This window comes from Lycorma delicatula, chromosome 12 (assembly GCF_047948215.1).
Source record: "Lycorma delicatula isolate Av1 chromosome 12, ASM4794821v1, whole genome shotgun sequence".
NCBI classification, from domain to species: domain Eukaryota; kingdom Metazoa; phylum Arthropoda; class Insecta; order Hemiptera; family Fulgoridae; genus Lycorma; species Lycorma delicatula.
Genome location: NC_134466.1, coordinates 52,023,758 through 52,041,017, shown reverse-complemented (window position 1 = coordinate 52,041,017; position 17,260 = coordinate 52,023,758). Strand labels below are relative to the sequence as shown.

The 17,260-nt window shown below is 34.1% G+C and overlaps 1 protein-coding gene across 1 annotated transcript; it reads right to left on the bottom strand.

Moving 5' to 3' along the window:
• Positions 1-5,742: 5,742 nt before the first annotated feature.
• On the bottom strand, positions 5,743-17,220 carry LOC142333202 (uncharacterized). Its single transcript, XM_075380178.1, has 4 exons — positions 17,062-17,220; positions 13,596-13,871; positions 6,999-7,336; positions 5,743-6,015 (listed from the first exon to the last, which is right to left on the bottom strand). The coding sequence occupies exons 1-4, from the start codon at positions 17,074-17,076 to the stop codon at positions 5,958-5,960; spliced, it is 687 nt and encodes a 228-aa protein (XP_075236293.1). The 5' UTR covers positions 17,077-17,220; the 3' UTR covers positions 5,743-5,957.
• Positions 17,221-17,260: the final 40 nt, after the last annotated feature.

The following is a 17,260-nucleotide window of genomic DNA, read 5'->3' as shown; positions in this document are numbered from 1 at the left end:
ATCAGCAAATCGTAGCATCTTTATCTTTTCACCTTGTACTGTTACTCCGAATCTAAATTGTTCTTTAACATCACTAACTGCTAGTTCCATGTAAAGATTAAAAAGTAACGGAGATAGGGAACATCCTTGTCGGACTCCCTTTCTTATTACGGCTTCTTTCTTATGTTCTTCAATTATTACTGTTGCTGTTTAGTTCCTGTACATGTTAGCAATTGTTCTTCTTTCTCTGTATTTGAACCCTAATTTTTTTTAAATGCTGAACATTTTATTTCAGTCTACGTTATCGTGCCTTTTCTAGGTCTATAAATTCCAAGTAACACTTCTTCCACTCTCTTCTCAATTCTTCTGTATAGAATTCTAGTTAAGATTTTTGATGCACGACTAGTTAAACTAATTGTTCTGTATTCTTCACATTTATCTGCCCCTGCTTTCTTTGGTATCATGACTATTAACACTTTTTTTTAAGTCTGACGGAAATTCCCCTTTTTCATAAATATTACACACCAGTTTGTATATTCTATCAATCGCTTCCTCACCTGCACTGCGCAGTAATTCTACAGGTATTCCGTCTATTCCAGGAGCCTTTCTGCCATTTAAATCTTTTAATGCATTTAATCTTCTCTATTAAATTATACAAACATTTACTTTTCTACTTCTTGTTTACTATTTAATATCTTAAAAATATTATAGACACATTTTGTTATTTCTATAACTTAAGTTTGAAAAGTGTTTCAGCAGTCGTAAGATGATCGTATGGAACAAATGGAAAATATTATACGAAGATTAGTAATAAATAATGATTGTTTGGCAAGCAGGTTAATTTTTATATGAAATATCATAAAACAATAAATATATATTTCATTACCTGTTTTTTGTAACATATTTACGTACGTAGAATCGTTGTAAGTAGGTTTAATTGGTGAATGAGTTGCAGTACTGCATATGAAGTATTACATTTTTTAACTAAAATTTTTCGAAATTCAACCTTGAAACGGGGTGAAGAAATGTAAAAATTTTTCGATAAATGATTGGGAATTTTCTCCACTTTTGACTATACTAAACGATTCTGTAGATTTGGGCTTACAAATACTATAAAGACAAATATCTAAGAAGAATTTTCAGTTTTTTTTAAATTTCGATTTTTTCAAGTGGTACAGCGCGCCGGTCTCAACCAACATAGCCACTGTCACTTTATGTGTGTCGCGACGTTTGCATCTGCATCCAGTTACTTGACTAAAAAATATAAAATAAAGAAAAAAAATTGACCACAACGGGCAACGCAAGAAACAATACATATATAGATTAGATGAACGCAATTTAAAATTTGATAAAAAAATCTGAACATTACAGAATTTCATAAAATTTAACCTTTTACTTTATAAAAATACCTAGCTGTACCCATCACGCTTCGCTGTGGCACATTGTGGTTGCATGGATGAAAAATGAGAAACAAAACAAAGCATACGTTTCATAGAAGTTTAATTTTGCAATACTTGTGGATATACAATATTTTTTTGTTTTTCCACTGTCTGCGTAGATATAAAGGCTATCTGGTTTGCAGACTCGGGAAAACGCACATACAGTTGTCCATGTGAGAAGCAGTCCGCATCTAAATCTAAACCACACAATTCTAAAGACCTTGAGCTTTATTGATTGTGATTGCAAATGCCAATCGAATTGGGAGTTGCAATCTTTTAAATTAAAATGATGTATCGGTCGGGATCATGGGTATTCGAGGAATGAGGACATCTTCACCTTTGAAAGGCCCCGTTAAAATCGTTGCTTCCACTACGTTATTCATCAATTTCTTAACTGCAAGTCGCGTGCCGTTGCAGAGTTTTGCTGATTAATATTCCGCAACAGGATAATTGGCACACCTATTCATATTTTAATATGTGTGGTGGTATCCCTGGCAGATCAAGTGAGTTTAAAAATTCTGTTGGATAATTAACTACTTCATCTGCTTCCACAACGGTGTCTATCGACTTATTTCCTCACTTTGAATGCTGGATTGAATAACATTATTAAGTCGATAGACATCTTTATTCTTTGCGGCAAGGATAGCTCGTTCACTGAGCCGATCGTGATTTCTATGATTAATTTGAATATCAGGAAATACTTTTTCGATCAGTTCTTCTTTCGATGTTACTAAATTACAAAAATTATCAGGAAATGATATTCGTCAAGACGTCTCATCGACTGGCAGCTGTCCGTTTCCAATGTCCAGTAACTGTCGTGAGAATACCTCAGCTGATGGATCATTCTGCAACTGGACACGCATATTCGTAGTCAACTGCAATGTACGTTCGTGTCGCCACAATGTTGAATATTTTAGGCAAGCATTTATTTCGTCTGCTGGTGTCGATCGAGAAATTATAGGCAATGTTTGCCCAAAACCTCCTGCGAGCAATATCAAAGCATTCCCGAATGGTTGAACGTTTCCACGCAAATCTCGTAACGATCGATCAAGAGCTTTAAGCGATTTTTTATGTGCCATCGTGCATTCATCCCAAACAATGAGTTTACATTTTTGTAATACTTTTCCCCATATAGGATGCGTTGGAAATATTGCACGTGGGAGTATCGATGATTTGCATGTTTAATGGCAACTTCAGAGCTGAATGCGCAGTCCTTCCACCTGGTAACAATGTCGCAGCTATTCCAGACGAAGCAAGAGCTAAGGCTATGTCATTTTTTGATCGAACCGTTGCTAGAATCAATCTAATTAGGAATGTTTTCCCAGTTCCTCCTGGCGCATCCAAGAAGAAGGTCCCTCCGACTCCGTCATTTATCATTTGCATTATGCGATCATAATTGCCTTTATGTTCACGCGTTAATTTGGGAATGTTTGATCGGACATATGACTGAAGATCACTAATGTTGTAACTCTGTTCACGGCGTAAATCCACATCAAATGAAGCAATCGCAGCTCGGGTGGGTGCTGGTATTCCCAATTGACTAAGAACTTTATTTGCATTAGCTAAGCGCTTGTCTTCAATATTTATCAATGCTTCGTTGTAAATGCCTTCTGTAAATTCAGACAAAAGTGAATATTTAACCTAACAAAGGATTTTTTGGTCATTATGTAGGGATATTATTTTCTGTGTATTTGGTTATTTCGACTTTTTTTGTTTGCATAGTCTTAAGTCTATCTGGGCTATAAGAAAGTTTGTGTTTTAATTTATCTACTGTAAGTCATCCTTCTTGGTGGCTTTTCTTTTTGTTTTGGTGTTTTTTTTAAATAAAACACAGATGTTTTAGCTGTTAAATATAATTCAAAGAAATTTGTTGCTTAATCAGTTGTGATTTTGTTTACATTGGCAACGGCCATACGGGCTCTTTGTGATTGGTCGTTGTGTTTGACAGCGGTCATCTTGCATTGATCTGATTGGTTTTCCTTTGTTTACATTTCCATCTGATTTATTAGCCTCTTATTTATTAAAAAACTGTACAAATTAAATAGATAGATTTATTAAAAATAAATGAAAACAATCTTTGATGCGGGTTATATATCGTGCTAAATTTTTTTTTTATCGTGTTTTTTTAAAAATAAAATACAGATGTTTTAGCTGTTAAATATAATTCAAAGAAATTTGGTCGTTGTGTTTGACAGCGGCCATCTTGTATTGATCTGATTGGTTTTCCTTTGTTTACATTCACAAATTAAAAATAGATTTATTAAAAATAGATGAAAACAATCTTTGATGCGGTTTATACATCGTGTTAAAATTTGAGCTCAATTGGTGCAGAACATTTTGAGTTTTTAAAGCGTACACAAACGAACTTAACATTTTTATATATATAGAAGAATGTAAATAAAAACAATTGGCAAAACTACAGCACTACCTATCGGATTTAATTCAAACCACTTTCTAAACACAATATTCGGTGGAAAATAACTTTTTAACGTAAAGAGATATGGCTGCAAAGTCACCACAATTAATACTGAACATTAAGAAACTTACAAAACATTACGAAACTTCACAAAGTTTAACCTTTCACCTTAGTCAGAATGTAAATGTATCCAATTGTCACAACAGTACTATTTATCGAATTTAATTCAAACTATTCTCTAAACACAGTAGTCTTTGTTCTTGTACCCAAAGAATATAATCACACTGATTCAAATCAGGACTTTCGGGGGTCAGTTCTTTCCACACGCAAAACGATTAATAAATAGGTTTGATATGACATTTTGTTTAAACTTTCACGCATAAATTCTAAAACAACATTAGGTATGTGTTGTCTGGTTCCATTCTGCCTGAACCACTCGTTTGTTAAGCGAGATCCTTTTGCAAGAACGCGATGAAAAATATTATTATGCAGCATGTTTAAAGTTCACTGTCTGTTTAAATTAAAAAATTGCCTTATTACCCCGTGACTTGAGATAGCAGCCCGTACCGTAATTCTTGGAGCGTGATGCACTTTTTCATGAAGCGGGTATGGATTTTGGAAACCCAAAAACGCACATTTTGTTTATTACCGATCCCGTCTAGGTGTAAATGTGTCTTATTTGAAAAAAAAAAGTTATTCAACAATAAGTCTTGATTCGCAGCTTTGATATTTGTTGCCGACCGTTAGTTTTGGCAACACTGTTATTTTGTACGAATACAAATGCAAATTGGTTTCTAAAATTCGCTGCACAGATCGCTTAGAAATTCCAAGTTGTGCTTCTCTTTTCTTGTAGATTGCTCGGGTTTGTCAGCAACGCTGCGCTGATAGCTTTGACATTCTGTGGAGAACGAACATCGGCAGACCGTTCGCGCTTACTCTCAAATACTGAAACATCAGTATTCAATTTTTTGTAAAGCCAACGGATCGTTTTAAATGAGGGCGAACACAGGGTTTGAATATGTGCACGAAACCATCTTTCTGCAAGCACCACACTTTTCGTTTCATTAAAAACTACACAGTCTTTATGCGCTGTTCAACAGTCAACCTTCCTTTGTCAGCCATCTTGAAACGATACACAAACAGCGCAATCGGAAAGAGAAGAAACTAATATTCATGAACTGCTGTCACTTCTACCAATATAAAACATAATAATTATTAACCAAAAATTATTGCCAAAACAAATGTTGGATAATTTCGTGCGCTACGCTGTATAATTAATCCCTGTGATTTCTATAGCAATGCGAGTCTACATTAACCAACTCTTTTAAAACACATATTACAAATTTCAATTTGATATTTTATAAATCCAAAAAACGGAGCGGACCTTAATGAAAGATGTACATTGTTATATTAATGGAGATATACATTTCAAATCTGACGTACCTTTCGACCACAATCTAAATATACATTTCAAATCTGACGTACCTTTCGACCACAATCTAAATACTTGTTTACTTAATTCAATAAATCTACCATGGCGTAACTACCTAATACTTGGATGAGAACAGCGGCTCCATTCTCTATGAAGATGGGTGTAAGGCCAACATAAAATATTTTGAAGCAAGTTATTAAAAAGAATTGTATTTAATAAAGTTTTTTTCAACTCATTGTTTCAAAAGTTGGTAATTTAAAAAGTAAGGCGAATAAAAGCTGCAATTACAATTGAAGACAACTGTCATCAGTATTCAGAAAAATTACTGACATTATATAACCCAAATAATTTGCAAAAAAAAAACTTGCAAACATGTTTTTAATTTTTTCGGTCAGAAATAGCAGTTAAAATAACATTTTCAATATTTAAAGAAAAGAAATTCGGTATTATTTATCAGGGTAATGAGTGCTCATAAATTATTTCATCAGTTTTCTTTTATTATGTTTATACAATTTATAAAAAATTTAAATAATATTTATTAATTATAATATGTTTTTTAATCAATATCCATTATAATTGTTTATTCATTCCATCGTCTCTTATAGTTTTTTCTATATTTAAGATCAAATAAGTTAGGTAATAATAATAATTACTTTTTATTTTTTTCAGCATTCAGTATAATATTCAAATATTACAAGCATTCACGACTGAAAATATTCGTATCTAGTGGTATGTTTTCTATCTTGTACCTTAATAAAAAAAAAAACAACAAAAGAGCTTTTATTACACAAGAAATTTACTTACATTAATTTAAATTTAATTTAAGTATAAAAAAACCTTTTTACTTTGTCCGATTTCCTGGTCAATTTTTTTTTTTTTAAAAATGACTTATAGAAATGCAGTAAAGTCGTTTTACACACGATTTTAAACCGGTTATACACTAGAAAATGTATACACAGGGCAGCTTACACTAGAAACAGTACATTTTATTAGCAGCTTCTCACTAGAATGGCAGAAAAAAGACTAATTATATTAAAGGTTATCGTTAATATCAAGTGAAAATAGGGGGTGCTGCAGTTCGAAAGTGTCTATACGCCAGCCGCCACTGTGTGTTATGCAATTCAGTACGAGCTGTGTACATCATTTTTTATACATAATTTTTACTGATCTTTTAACAATAAAAAAGGCCATCTAGTATTAGATTTTAAATAAATTTTTTGTGTGCTATTTTTGGAGCGTAATATTGTTTTTCAATATATTTCAGTAACAGATAACTTAGCTCTTTATTTGTTTTTATTTATTCATGTCGGTTAAGGTGGCTATTGAAAGAAATTTACTGCAACCAACATGTGCTGTAATTTCCTAAATTTATCTTCAGAGTCTAACGGCAATTTATGCTTTATTCAGTTCTGCTTATGGTTCAAATCCTTGTAAAGGCAGTTAGTTTTATATCGATTTGAATACTCTGATCGTGGATACCGGTGTTCTTTGTTGGTTGGATTTTAATTAACCACACATCTCAGGAATGGTCGACCTGAGACTGTACAAGACTATACTCCATTTACATTCATATATATCATCCTTTGAAGTAATATCTTTCGGTTGTTCGAGAGGCTAAACAGAAAACGAGAGTTCTGCTTATTTTAATGTACTTTAGTTTACCTAAATATTTCACCTCATTGTATTATGGATTTAAACAGCGGGAAATATTAATAAAAATCATTAAACGTACTCGTAATATAAAGTGATAACTTTTTTGCAGTCGCAACCTTTCGCTGTTGGATTACTTTGGAACCACTTATAATAATAATGTTCAAAAGCAAATCTAACAGTAAGGCTATCCATTATCTCTTTCATGCATAATTTTGGTTCAAAATTCTTCAAGTATAATACTTTTGTATAAGACACTTCAATAATTAATTTAGGTAATGACATTATCAACTTCTTATCGTTGATTAATTGTAAAAGATATGTTGCGTTTGCCATATCCCAACATTTTGTAGCCAAATCAAACATTATATCAAGGCATTCATTCCATTTCAAATTTGTTTTCTTGCATACAGCTGCATACTATAAAGATAAAAAAAAATAATTAACAAATAAAAGAATACAAATATCACATTAAAAATTATACATAAAATTTATTTCCTAAAAAACAGTAATATAAAAAAAAATCATATTTAACTTGTATTTATGTATTTAAATGATTAAGAACAAAAATTATTTACAAGAAAGTGACTTAAAATGTAAACTACATTACCAGTTGAAAGGTTAATCACTCATCTGCATGCACTGAGAGATAAGGTATATAAAAGAGAATAAAAAAGTAAAAAATACGAAAGAAATAATAATAGAATTACTCCTTTTTTAGTGTTTCATTTGTACATTTGATTTGTCAATATTTCACATTACAATTTCTCCTTTTGTTATCTATTTGTTTACTTATTTTATTATATTTAATGTAGGTACATACAGTTTTTTTAGTATACAGTTGTAGTGATTATTTATTCTTTTGCATAATGAGAATCTTAATTAAAATCCACTTTGTCGTATTTGTTTATTGTATCGAAAGAAGAGTTCGTCTGCAGGTAACTAGATATATAGTAAAACCCTTGTAGAAGCAAAGAAACATGTTGGCCCAGTGACATGCAGAGAAGTAGCTAAACCCATGCACCTTCCTTCTCTTTGCTCTGAATACTCATGCTGTTTTTGTGAAGGACATACTTACTACTAATACAGTTAGTCTACAGTCAGGCTCATACAGAAACCTAGTTTGTTGTTAGTCTAATTCTTACATTGTAAACACCTGTTATTTTTTTGTTATTTAGTTTCAGTTTCAGCTTCATTTTTAGTAAGGAATCTTTATTTTACATATTATTACTAATGTAGTAGTGGTGAGAGAAAGTAAAGGAAGCGATATAAATACTCTATGAAATTCCATATTAACTGAATTTATTAAAAGGAGTAAATTATCAAGTCATGAGTTTGGGTAGAGATTGCCGATGTAAATGAGTTAAATGTTTTGAAGCTGTTAAAAGGTAGTAAGCAGACCCTTTTTTTTTTAAAGAGTCGGAGGAACACCATTTACGGGCGCCTAAGCAGTTCCGGGCTCGCTATCAGTTGTTCTGACAGTTATAACCAAGGGCGTATGTATACCTTTTTTTTTCTTCTTTTCTCAACTCCCCTGAGCCGGACCGACTTGGTAGTATTTCGCCGCCCAGGGGAGTGTCTTTTAACTCTAATAGGCCTCCCGCTGACGCTTCCATTTGCAAGGAAAGATTTTCTCGTTATGTAATGTCTCTAAAAACGGCTCTGGTTCAGCCCATGCCGCCACCTTGATAACCATATTAGAAAGGAGATCCGAGCCAGGCGCCTGGCCGAAAATATTCGTATGAACGCAACCTCCAGTTCTGCATCGTTAAACAACGGTTCAGTCCCAGCCGCGCCTCTAACCTCTGGGAGTATTCATCCCCCGAGGGGAAGAGTCCATCAACTATGTTCAGCACTTCTTGCGGACACCTCATAACTGTAGCTCTAGATCTTACTGCTTTCTTCATTAGAACCGCATAGGGTCTCCCCCACGGGAGGCCCTATGCGGGAGAACTTTGCAGGCTTCTTCAAGACAATCGGCAAGAAATCTGGCCTTCCCCTCCACGGTGGAGACCCGACGTACTGCACGTAGATCAAGCCGTTCGGTAAAAAAACCAGGGTCGACGTCCCTGGTGCTCCAGGCCGTGAATATAGGTGTCCATCACTACCAGCTCCGGTGCCAGCGATCGTCATCAAGATCGCTTTAAGATCGTTGGCCGTGTAGCATCCCCACTCTTTCTAGTCTGTAATGCGGGCAGTAAGCTCAGGGAGGCAAAAGTCATGTCGATTATAGAGCCCAAGGGCCCTCTCCGAAATGTATATGCATCGCCAGCATTACTAAATTCAGTTCCGCAGGCATGTCCATAAGCACCGAACCTCTTGTGTTTGTTCTGGCAGATCCCCATGCGGTCGACCAGGCATTAAAATCGCCTGCCGCCAGCACTGGTCGACGTGTAGACATATCCCTCACCATAGTAGTTGAAATCTCTTTATAACACTCCATGCTGATGTTGGGCGAAAGGTTGGCGGAGTAGTAGGTAACTCCTTGCACCCTCGGCCTTACAAAGCCCCCCGTCCCAGCCACATATCACACGTAAGGAGTCAGTATTTATACAGTATTCCGCCCGTATATATCCGTTTGTATTTGTCCCAGGCAGCCGTTACTATTTATCCTGACTCTGTTAAAGACGTCCACAAGAGACAAGATCATCAGAATCAACGCAGGCAACATGAAACATGTTTGAGACTGTCGTCACATTTCCTTCATTTTGTCATGCGTAGCTCTAATGTAGCCGAAACAACACTTCCAGCTCTGATATCTGATTTGCGCAGAACCCAGGCCACCCTGTGGGTGCCCGGCTGCAAGTGGGTCCAAGGCCCTGCCTTCCTTCACAGCGTGCATATCCAGTATGGCAACAGATCTAGTGCGCCCATTCTTCTATCCGGAGCACCAGTTTTAGTGTTACGAAATGTACTCGGAGGCCAATTTTTCTTAATAAAATCGGTCATTTGCGCAGTGGGTAACTGTTATCTCCAGAACATAAATGACTGGGCAGTTGGTAGCGACCCACGTCTGAGTGGTTGCCTCCGCAGTCTGTCTCTTGAACGTACGGTCAGGAGCGCTGTTATCCACTCTTCCCAGCTCCAGTTCTTTTATCTTTTTTTTGACATTTTTATCTATATTTTTGTGGAGTCCCTTGGTCAGGCGCTCTAATTTACCGACCAAGTCCTCCATCTCTGTAGGCGCCTCCTCTTCCTCCGTAGAGGATTGTCTCCCTGATGTCCGTAGTTAGTCTAGGGAGAAGCCCCTCAGGTTGTACTTCTGCCAAATGCGCTTCAGCAGTTTCTTCACCAGGAGTATCTCCATATTTCCCTCACGCAAATTCGTCAGCTCCAAAGTGGTATCATTCATACATTCCGATGATTCCTCCAAATCAGTAGTCGGGCAAAAAAAAAAAAAAATATATATATATATATATATATAGTAGGGAAAATTTACCTCAGGTACTTATCGATGTTATCTATTACCGTTAATAATATTTATATTAATTATATTACCGCTCACTGATATGTTAGCTGTTATCAGCTGGAGATAACTGAATAATCACGTATATGAAAGAGACGCTCCACTATAATCCTTATTGCCTGTGACAATAAGGTCGAATTATAAAAAATCGCAATAAAAAATCCTTCCGTTAACCAAAAATCGTAAAAATTTCAAGTTATATTCAGTGTAATACTCACCTAACAATACTTCTTGTCCGTCTCCAAGTAAAAAGCCGGAAAACCAGTCAGTAATACTGTAATCGCGGAGCAGCACAACAACACGTCCGTATGGTACGAGTACACTTACTCAACTCAGTAAACAGACCCTTATGTATTTTAATGTTATGAATAGTCATGACGAGCAGAATTCTTATTTATGTGGGCTAATAAGTGCCACTGTAGACCGTAGGTTACCAAAGTGGTTCCTATGCATTTGAAGGTGCTTATAACTGGTGAGGGGGTCTGTGGCAAATTAAAATTAATTTGAGGGAACATGGACAACATCAAGGAATATGTAAACAATTTAATATAAAGTAAAATAATAGTAATCCATTTTCATTATTGTTAAAATTAAAATAAATTGATAATGACTTTTACATACCGAGTAAAGTATTATAGGTAGGTACATAAGATGTAAGTAATCACAAGCATCGCATGGTGGTTCTAGCCGAACGCAGCCATCTATCTATATGTTTATGTTGGTTTAAACAGGAACGGAAACTTGTATTTTCAAAATAAAAGAAAATATAAATAGATAATGGTTTTTTGAAAAGAAATAGCTTGTTTTATTTACTTATATCTTACAGTGTCATCGTGTATCTAACAGTGTCATTGTGACAACATCTAAACGAGATGATGTAGACTGTGTGGTTCTTACAACATTTCTTTACTGATTGTAGAGTCTGGAAAGCCACACACCATTGGTGAAGAACTTTTTCTACCAGCTGTTAGTGAGGTAATACACATTGTTCTGCACAAACCAGTTTTTGATATCATAAGAGGAATTCCACTGAGTAATAATACAGTAAAAAGAAAGAATATGAAATGGCTCAGCGACTAGAAAATTCTTTATGAGTACTTAGAAACATCTGAATTCTCTATACAGCTTGAGAAGTCAACTTTGCCAGGAAATGATGCTTGTGTGAGGTTTGTAAAAAAAAAAAATTTCCCAAGAATTGTTATTTGACAAATGTTTGGAAACTGCTATGAAAGGTGAATCAATATTTAATGAATTCAAAAGATTTTTCTATGTAAAAGCTACACCTTAACTAATATCTTCTCCTTTGCTTCTGATTGTGCTCTGGTAATAGTACAACACCGAGGCTTTCTGGTATACTTAAAACAAGTTATACCGAATGAATTTTCAGTACATTGAGTCATTCATCGATAACATTTGGTTGCCATAAATCTTGGTGACTGCTTGCATGGCTCACTAGATTATGCCATTAGAGCAGTTAATATCATCAAAAGGAATGCCTTAAATGAGAGATTATTTACTCAGATTTGTTTGTTAAATGATGAAGATTATTATCGTTTACTACTTAACATGGAAGTTCGTTGGTTATCTACAAGTGCATGTTTAGATCGATTTGATGCATGTCTTGATTTAGTGTTGGAATTCCTGGAAAGTAAAGACAATGATTTGTGGCTCAATTTAATTAATTAAAAAAAATGACAGCCTATAAAACCACCTTATTTGCGAAATTTAACAAAACCGATTTGAAGCTACAAGGTGATCAATTAAATTTAATCAAAACTAATTGTGTAATATCTCCTTTGATGCAAAACATTTTCTATACGAACAAAGTTTGGGGAGAGGAAAATGCTTTCAGTTTCCAAATCTTTCAAAATTGCAAAATATGAGATAAGATTTTCTTACTTATCTGCACTTAACAGCTCTTCATTCTTACATCAGCCAAATATTTGAAGATGTTTTTCAGTTGGTTATCTCTGGTAGGGTGCTGGATCTTTAGCAAGTAGACCCACAAACCCAGATGATCCATACTAATACAGAAGCAATTTATTTAATTATCCATGAATGAGGAGCTTAAACCTATATTTGAACAAGGTTACCACAAATTATGGTTACAAAAACAGATACCAATTTTATATTCTGTATTTGTGTCTCTGTACAGAAGCTGTTGAATGTTTTCTATTTTTTGTCTTCCTATTTAGTAGAATGTATTGCAGTTACCAAACTTCTTCGTGAAAAAAAGAAGTCAACTGGAAATTAGTGCTCGTGAAGACTTATGACTGTTACTAACAAACATAAAGCCGAACATAAATAGTCTCATCTTATCCTATCAGGTTCATCCAGCTCATTGAAAAAAGAGTCTTTTAAGACAAAAGCTATGATTTGAATAAATACTACTTTAAATATCACAATTATATATTTGTATTTTATTTTTACTTCACCATTTACAGTTGAAGACATCAAAGTTAAATTTGTAATTTTTCTTTTATGCGATGATCTTGGGTTGTTTCACTTCGAGTTCACGATCAGATTTTTTCAATAACAAGTAGACTATGGGTGTAATAAGATTGAGTAACACTGTTGTAGACCACCGAAGATGTAATTGGAAATGGGAAAAGATTAAGATTTTATTAAATTCATTTTTAAATGTATATTACTAAAAATTTTTAGTAATATAAAAAATGTATATTTTTAGTAATATATTACTAAAAATGTATTGTTATAATTTAATTATTTTAATAGTACTATTTCAGTGCTATTAAAAATACAATTTGTAAACATTGTTTAGTTTTAAATTTTAAAATTAACATGTTTCATCATTTCTTATAATTTGTGAAGAAAAAGAGGAGTAAAGTTCGCAATTTAACCCCTTTTTTGCATATAACTGACATATACCCGTCAAATAAGCTATGCCCATCTTATAAGCTATACCGACATAACAAAGGTATATTTATTTGAGTTTGATTTATGTTTCTGTCTGTTGGGACTCAAATGTTTTGATTTATGTTTCTGTCTGTTGGGACTCAAATGTTTTCTAATTATAATGTTTTGTAATTTTTATTAATATTATCTATTAACATGTTATTATTAAATTAATATAAAAAAATTAACTTGTTAATACTTTTTTAAAGATTTCATATAAAAAAGGTCTTTGTGAAATTTACAAAATATGAAATAAACACTTTTTGCCCTTGACACATTCAAAAGAATTTTAATTACCGATTCAATATCTTGTTTATTTTCTCCAACATTTTGTAAATATTCGGCTGCTCTTCTTGCACATGAAGCAAAGAAACGAAAACAAAAAATATGTATTGGTTTCTTTCCATACTTATCACAAAATTTATAACTGTGAGTTTCAATATCTTGGTCATCTAAATACCCTTTAGATCTCCATTTTCTTGTTTTCTTTCCATTTCTGTATTGCATACATATTTCAAATGGCAGTACTTCAGTGAATAAAATTATTGTTACAATGTATATACTCCATTTTCCCTGTTATAAAAAACAAGAGAATTAATTATATATATTTTCAAACAAGAAAACATTCTGTTTCTACAGTCTATAGTAATGTATTAGTTTAGCCAAAGCTGTAATATGTATTAAAGTTTCTACATCAGGAATTTTGGCCAGGAAAATGAGAGAAACGATGTTTACTGAACTCAGAAAAACAATCCTTCACCTGCTGTATCTCCTTGTTTGATATCATAATTTTATTTTCTGCTTTAATATGATGTTTAAATCTGATTGATCAGGTAAAAGCAGATAACTCAGGTATCCATGATCTAGTATTAAAATCCGTGTAAAAGTAACTGCCTTTACTAGGATTTGAACCTTAGAACTCTTGACTTCAAAATCAGCTGATTTGCAATAATCATTGATAAAGCTATAGGTATAAAGGCATGTATATATTATATTGAAAATATAAATAGAATTGTAGGATAACGTAAAATGCTCTTTCTTGTAATATAAGCAAATGAGTTTTATGTAAGTAAAGTAAAATTTATGCTGCTAAATTGCATCAAGTAAATAAATAAATGCTTGCTTTCAGGCTTTTATGCATGTTAAAAAAGCCGGCAACCAAGCACTCAGTTCATTTGTTTTGAACTCCAACTTGACTGATCAAACCAATTCTGAGGTATCGCTGTGAAATATATACAGAAACATCTAGGAAAAATGATAAAACATTTTTTATTATTGCAACTTAAAATTTTGCCTAACAGCAAAAACTCATATTCTTCACCCTTATCTGAAAATTATATTTCAATGGATTCTTGTATTCTATGTTGAAATCTACATTTCTTTAACTTCAATATAAAGCAAAACAAAAACTATCCTATTTAAAAATAAATGTAAAATCTGAGTTATCATCACAAAACTCACATTCATCTTAATGTCTGACTGCAAAAGTTATATTCTCTTCGCCAACCAATGAGAGGCCTTGACTTTGATCACATGACATCAGCTGTTTTCAGCAAGTCTGTTGCTCAAGGCAGTGGTGTTGCGAGTTTAAAATATTTATTTTTCATTTTATTTAAACAAATTTTAATCCTTTCCTTTGACTGTAAAAAAGATCAACCTCTTCCCAACCTACCCGACCAGTCTAGTTAATAGAGTATAGTAGTTATTATAGCTATATTTGAACAACGTTTGTTTCGTTAAAGGTCATTCAAAATCTAAGATTACAAAAGAAAATGTAACAGCCCGTGTTCAGACAGAAAATGAATACAGTAAAAGATCTGATGAGATCTCATCCTTATTTTTGATTGTTTGAATACCAGTAACCTTGAACCCTAGAGCATTGTTCGCCTTATAAGTGATGAGAGGTGGAGGACAAAATAACAATTCTATTTTGACAACTGTGATAGGTTATTGGTTATAAAATGCACCATCCCATATTACAGAGCTGCAGATTGTATTTCCTATGACTGGGCGTAGCTTCCTATATCTGGGCCGAGTGTTTAGAAATATTGAAAATGTAGAATAAATATGATAAATATAAATATATAAATATGATACTTATTACGACAGAAATAAGATGAAAATAATTTTACAATGCAAACTTTTCTTAAACAATATATATAGTATGAGGCTGACTGAAGACTGAGGTCAGTTGTGTTTTGTTCTGCCCTGTGATAATACAGTTGGTGATACGGTTTTATGGTTGTTATAATGGATTATTTTATGGATTAAGATTACTTTGATGATGGACTATAACATGTTGCTGTGATTTTTGCGATTGGACTTGTTACAGATATGATACAATCTATTTTTATTTATTTTATTGTATATAGTATGATACTATAGTATAGTTTTAATAAGAACGAGATGTTTATCTGTTTACTGGATTGGCAGTAAACAACTTGTTTTGTTTGAACATTTAAATTAAATTGTTTCTTATCAGTGATTAATAATTTATTTTGACTTTAATAATAAATACTGCTCGAGGCATTCCAGAGGTCACCTGTGCAGAGTAGAAGGCCACTCACCTTGTGGACTGTTCCAGGCTACTCCCCAAAAGATACTGTGGAATGGGCTACCCACCAGTATATTGGTGGATGCCTGAAATCGCCAAGAAGAGAGAGGAATGACATCGCTTTAGGAGACTGGGATCGCGGGCGTATTACTACTATTTGAAAGAGGTCTACACTGCCAGGTACAAGAATGTAGGAAACAGCTAAATCTACTTATTCGAGACTCAAAAGAGCGGCGGCTGAGGTTGACTCTGACCATCGGGGGAGGCCATATAGGCTTATAGTTAAAAGAGTACTGAAGTGTAGAACGCTCACTACCAGAAATGCAACAGATGTCAGACACGTTATAGAAGGCCTCTTCCGTCATAGGGATGTCTTCCTGCCTCTTGGCTGGAGCGATGTAGAGACCCCTCCATTGTTCACTAGAGACAAGATTGATGTCACCACGTGATGTATACCTGCTGATAATACCCCTGGTTCGCATCTCCTTCTCCGGTTTTCATGGGGATAAGTCCGCCCTCGATGCAGTATCCTTGATATAGTTACCCTTTTGGTCGGACAGCTTGATGTTGATAATATCATTAGTAAAATGCTATGTTTGGAACGAGATTATAACATGATCTTAGCTTATGTTACTGACGTCGTCAGGAATAACTTTGAGGAGGACAGAAGGCTGAACCTTCTGTAGAAGATTCTGATTATATAGGTATTGAAGAACGGCGACGTGGGACCTATATACTCGAGTATGAGGTCACCCTGACAGCGGAACAGTCGTCTGTCTGTCTTCCATCCACAAGCGTGGGTGGATGGAAGTAATGACGCTCCTGGGACACCAGACCCCCCTCGTATGGGTCAAGAAAGGCACCATGAGGCCCCATGCCTATTGTGTATAGTACACTTACTAATCTAGTTTGCTCCTGGTTTCCTGGACCATGACCAACAAAAACATGTCTGACGAGGAGACTTGTTCGGGAGTATGCGCATGCCCTCCTTAAGTGAATCCAGCACCCGGACGTGATAATCAGAGTGAGAGGTTTTTGTTAGGTTCAATCCTCACACACCGCCCAGCAGTGTCAAACATCATCCACATCAGTTTTGCCCACTGGTTTCCAGCATTGGCTCGGTGCTTTGCTGTTTGTTTAAATCGGAGGTTTTTCCTTCACTTCATCTGAAAAAACAATAATATATATATATGTGTATATAATAATTACCTGTTTTAGAAACATATTTTATCACGGTATGTAAAATCTCTCTAAATAGCTGTAATTAGAGAATGAGTTGTGGTATAACATATGCAATATTGTTTGATATAAAATTTAAATAATTTTTATAATGAGATTTGTTTATGTTATATCATGTTTATTTTTCTGTCATCTAAACATGTTCATGTTGTTCTTTAATGTTGTTAAT

Excerpts from the sequence above, each read along its gene's own strand:
- LOC142333202 (XM_075380178.1), bottom strand. Across the intron at positions 7,337-13,595 it reads ATAAACAAGATATTGAATCG|TATGCAGCTGTATGCAAGAA; the intron begins GTAATTAAAATT and ends TTATCTTTATAG. Across the intron at positions 6,016-6,998 it reads GTTATCACTTTATATTACGA|GTACAAGATAGAAAACATAC; the intron begins GTACGTTTAATG and ends TTTTTTATTAAG.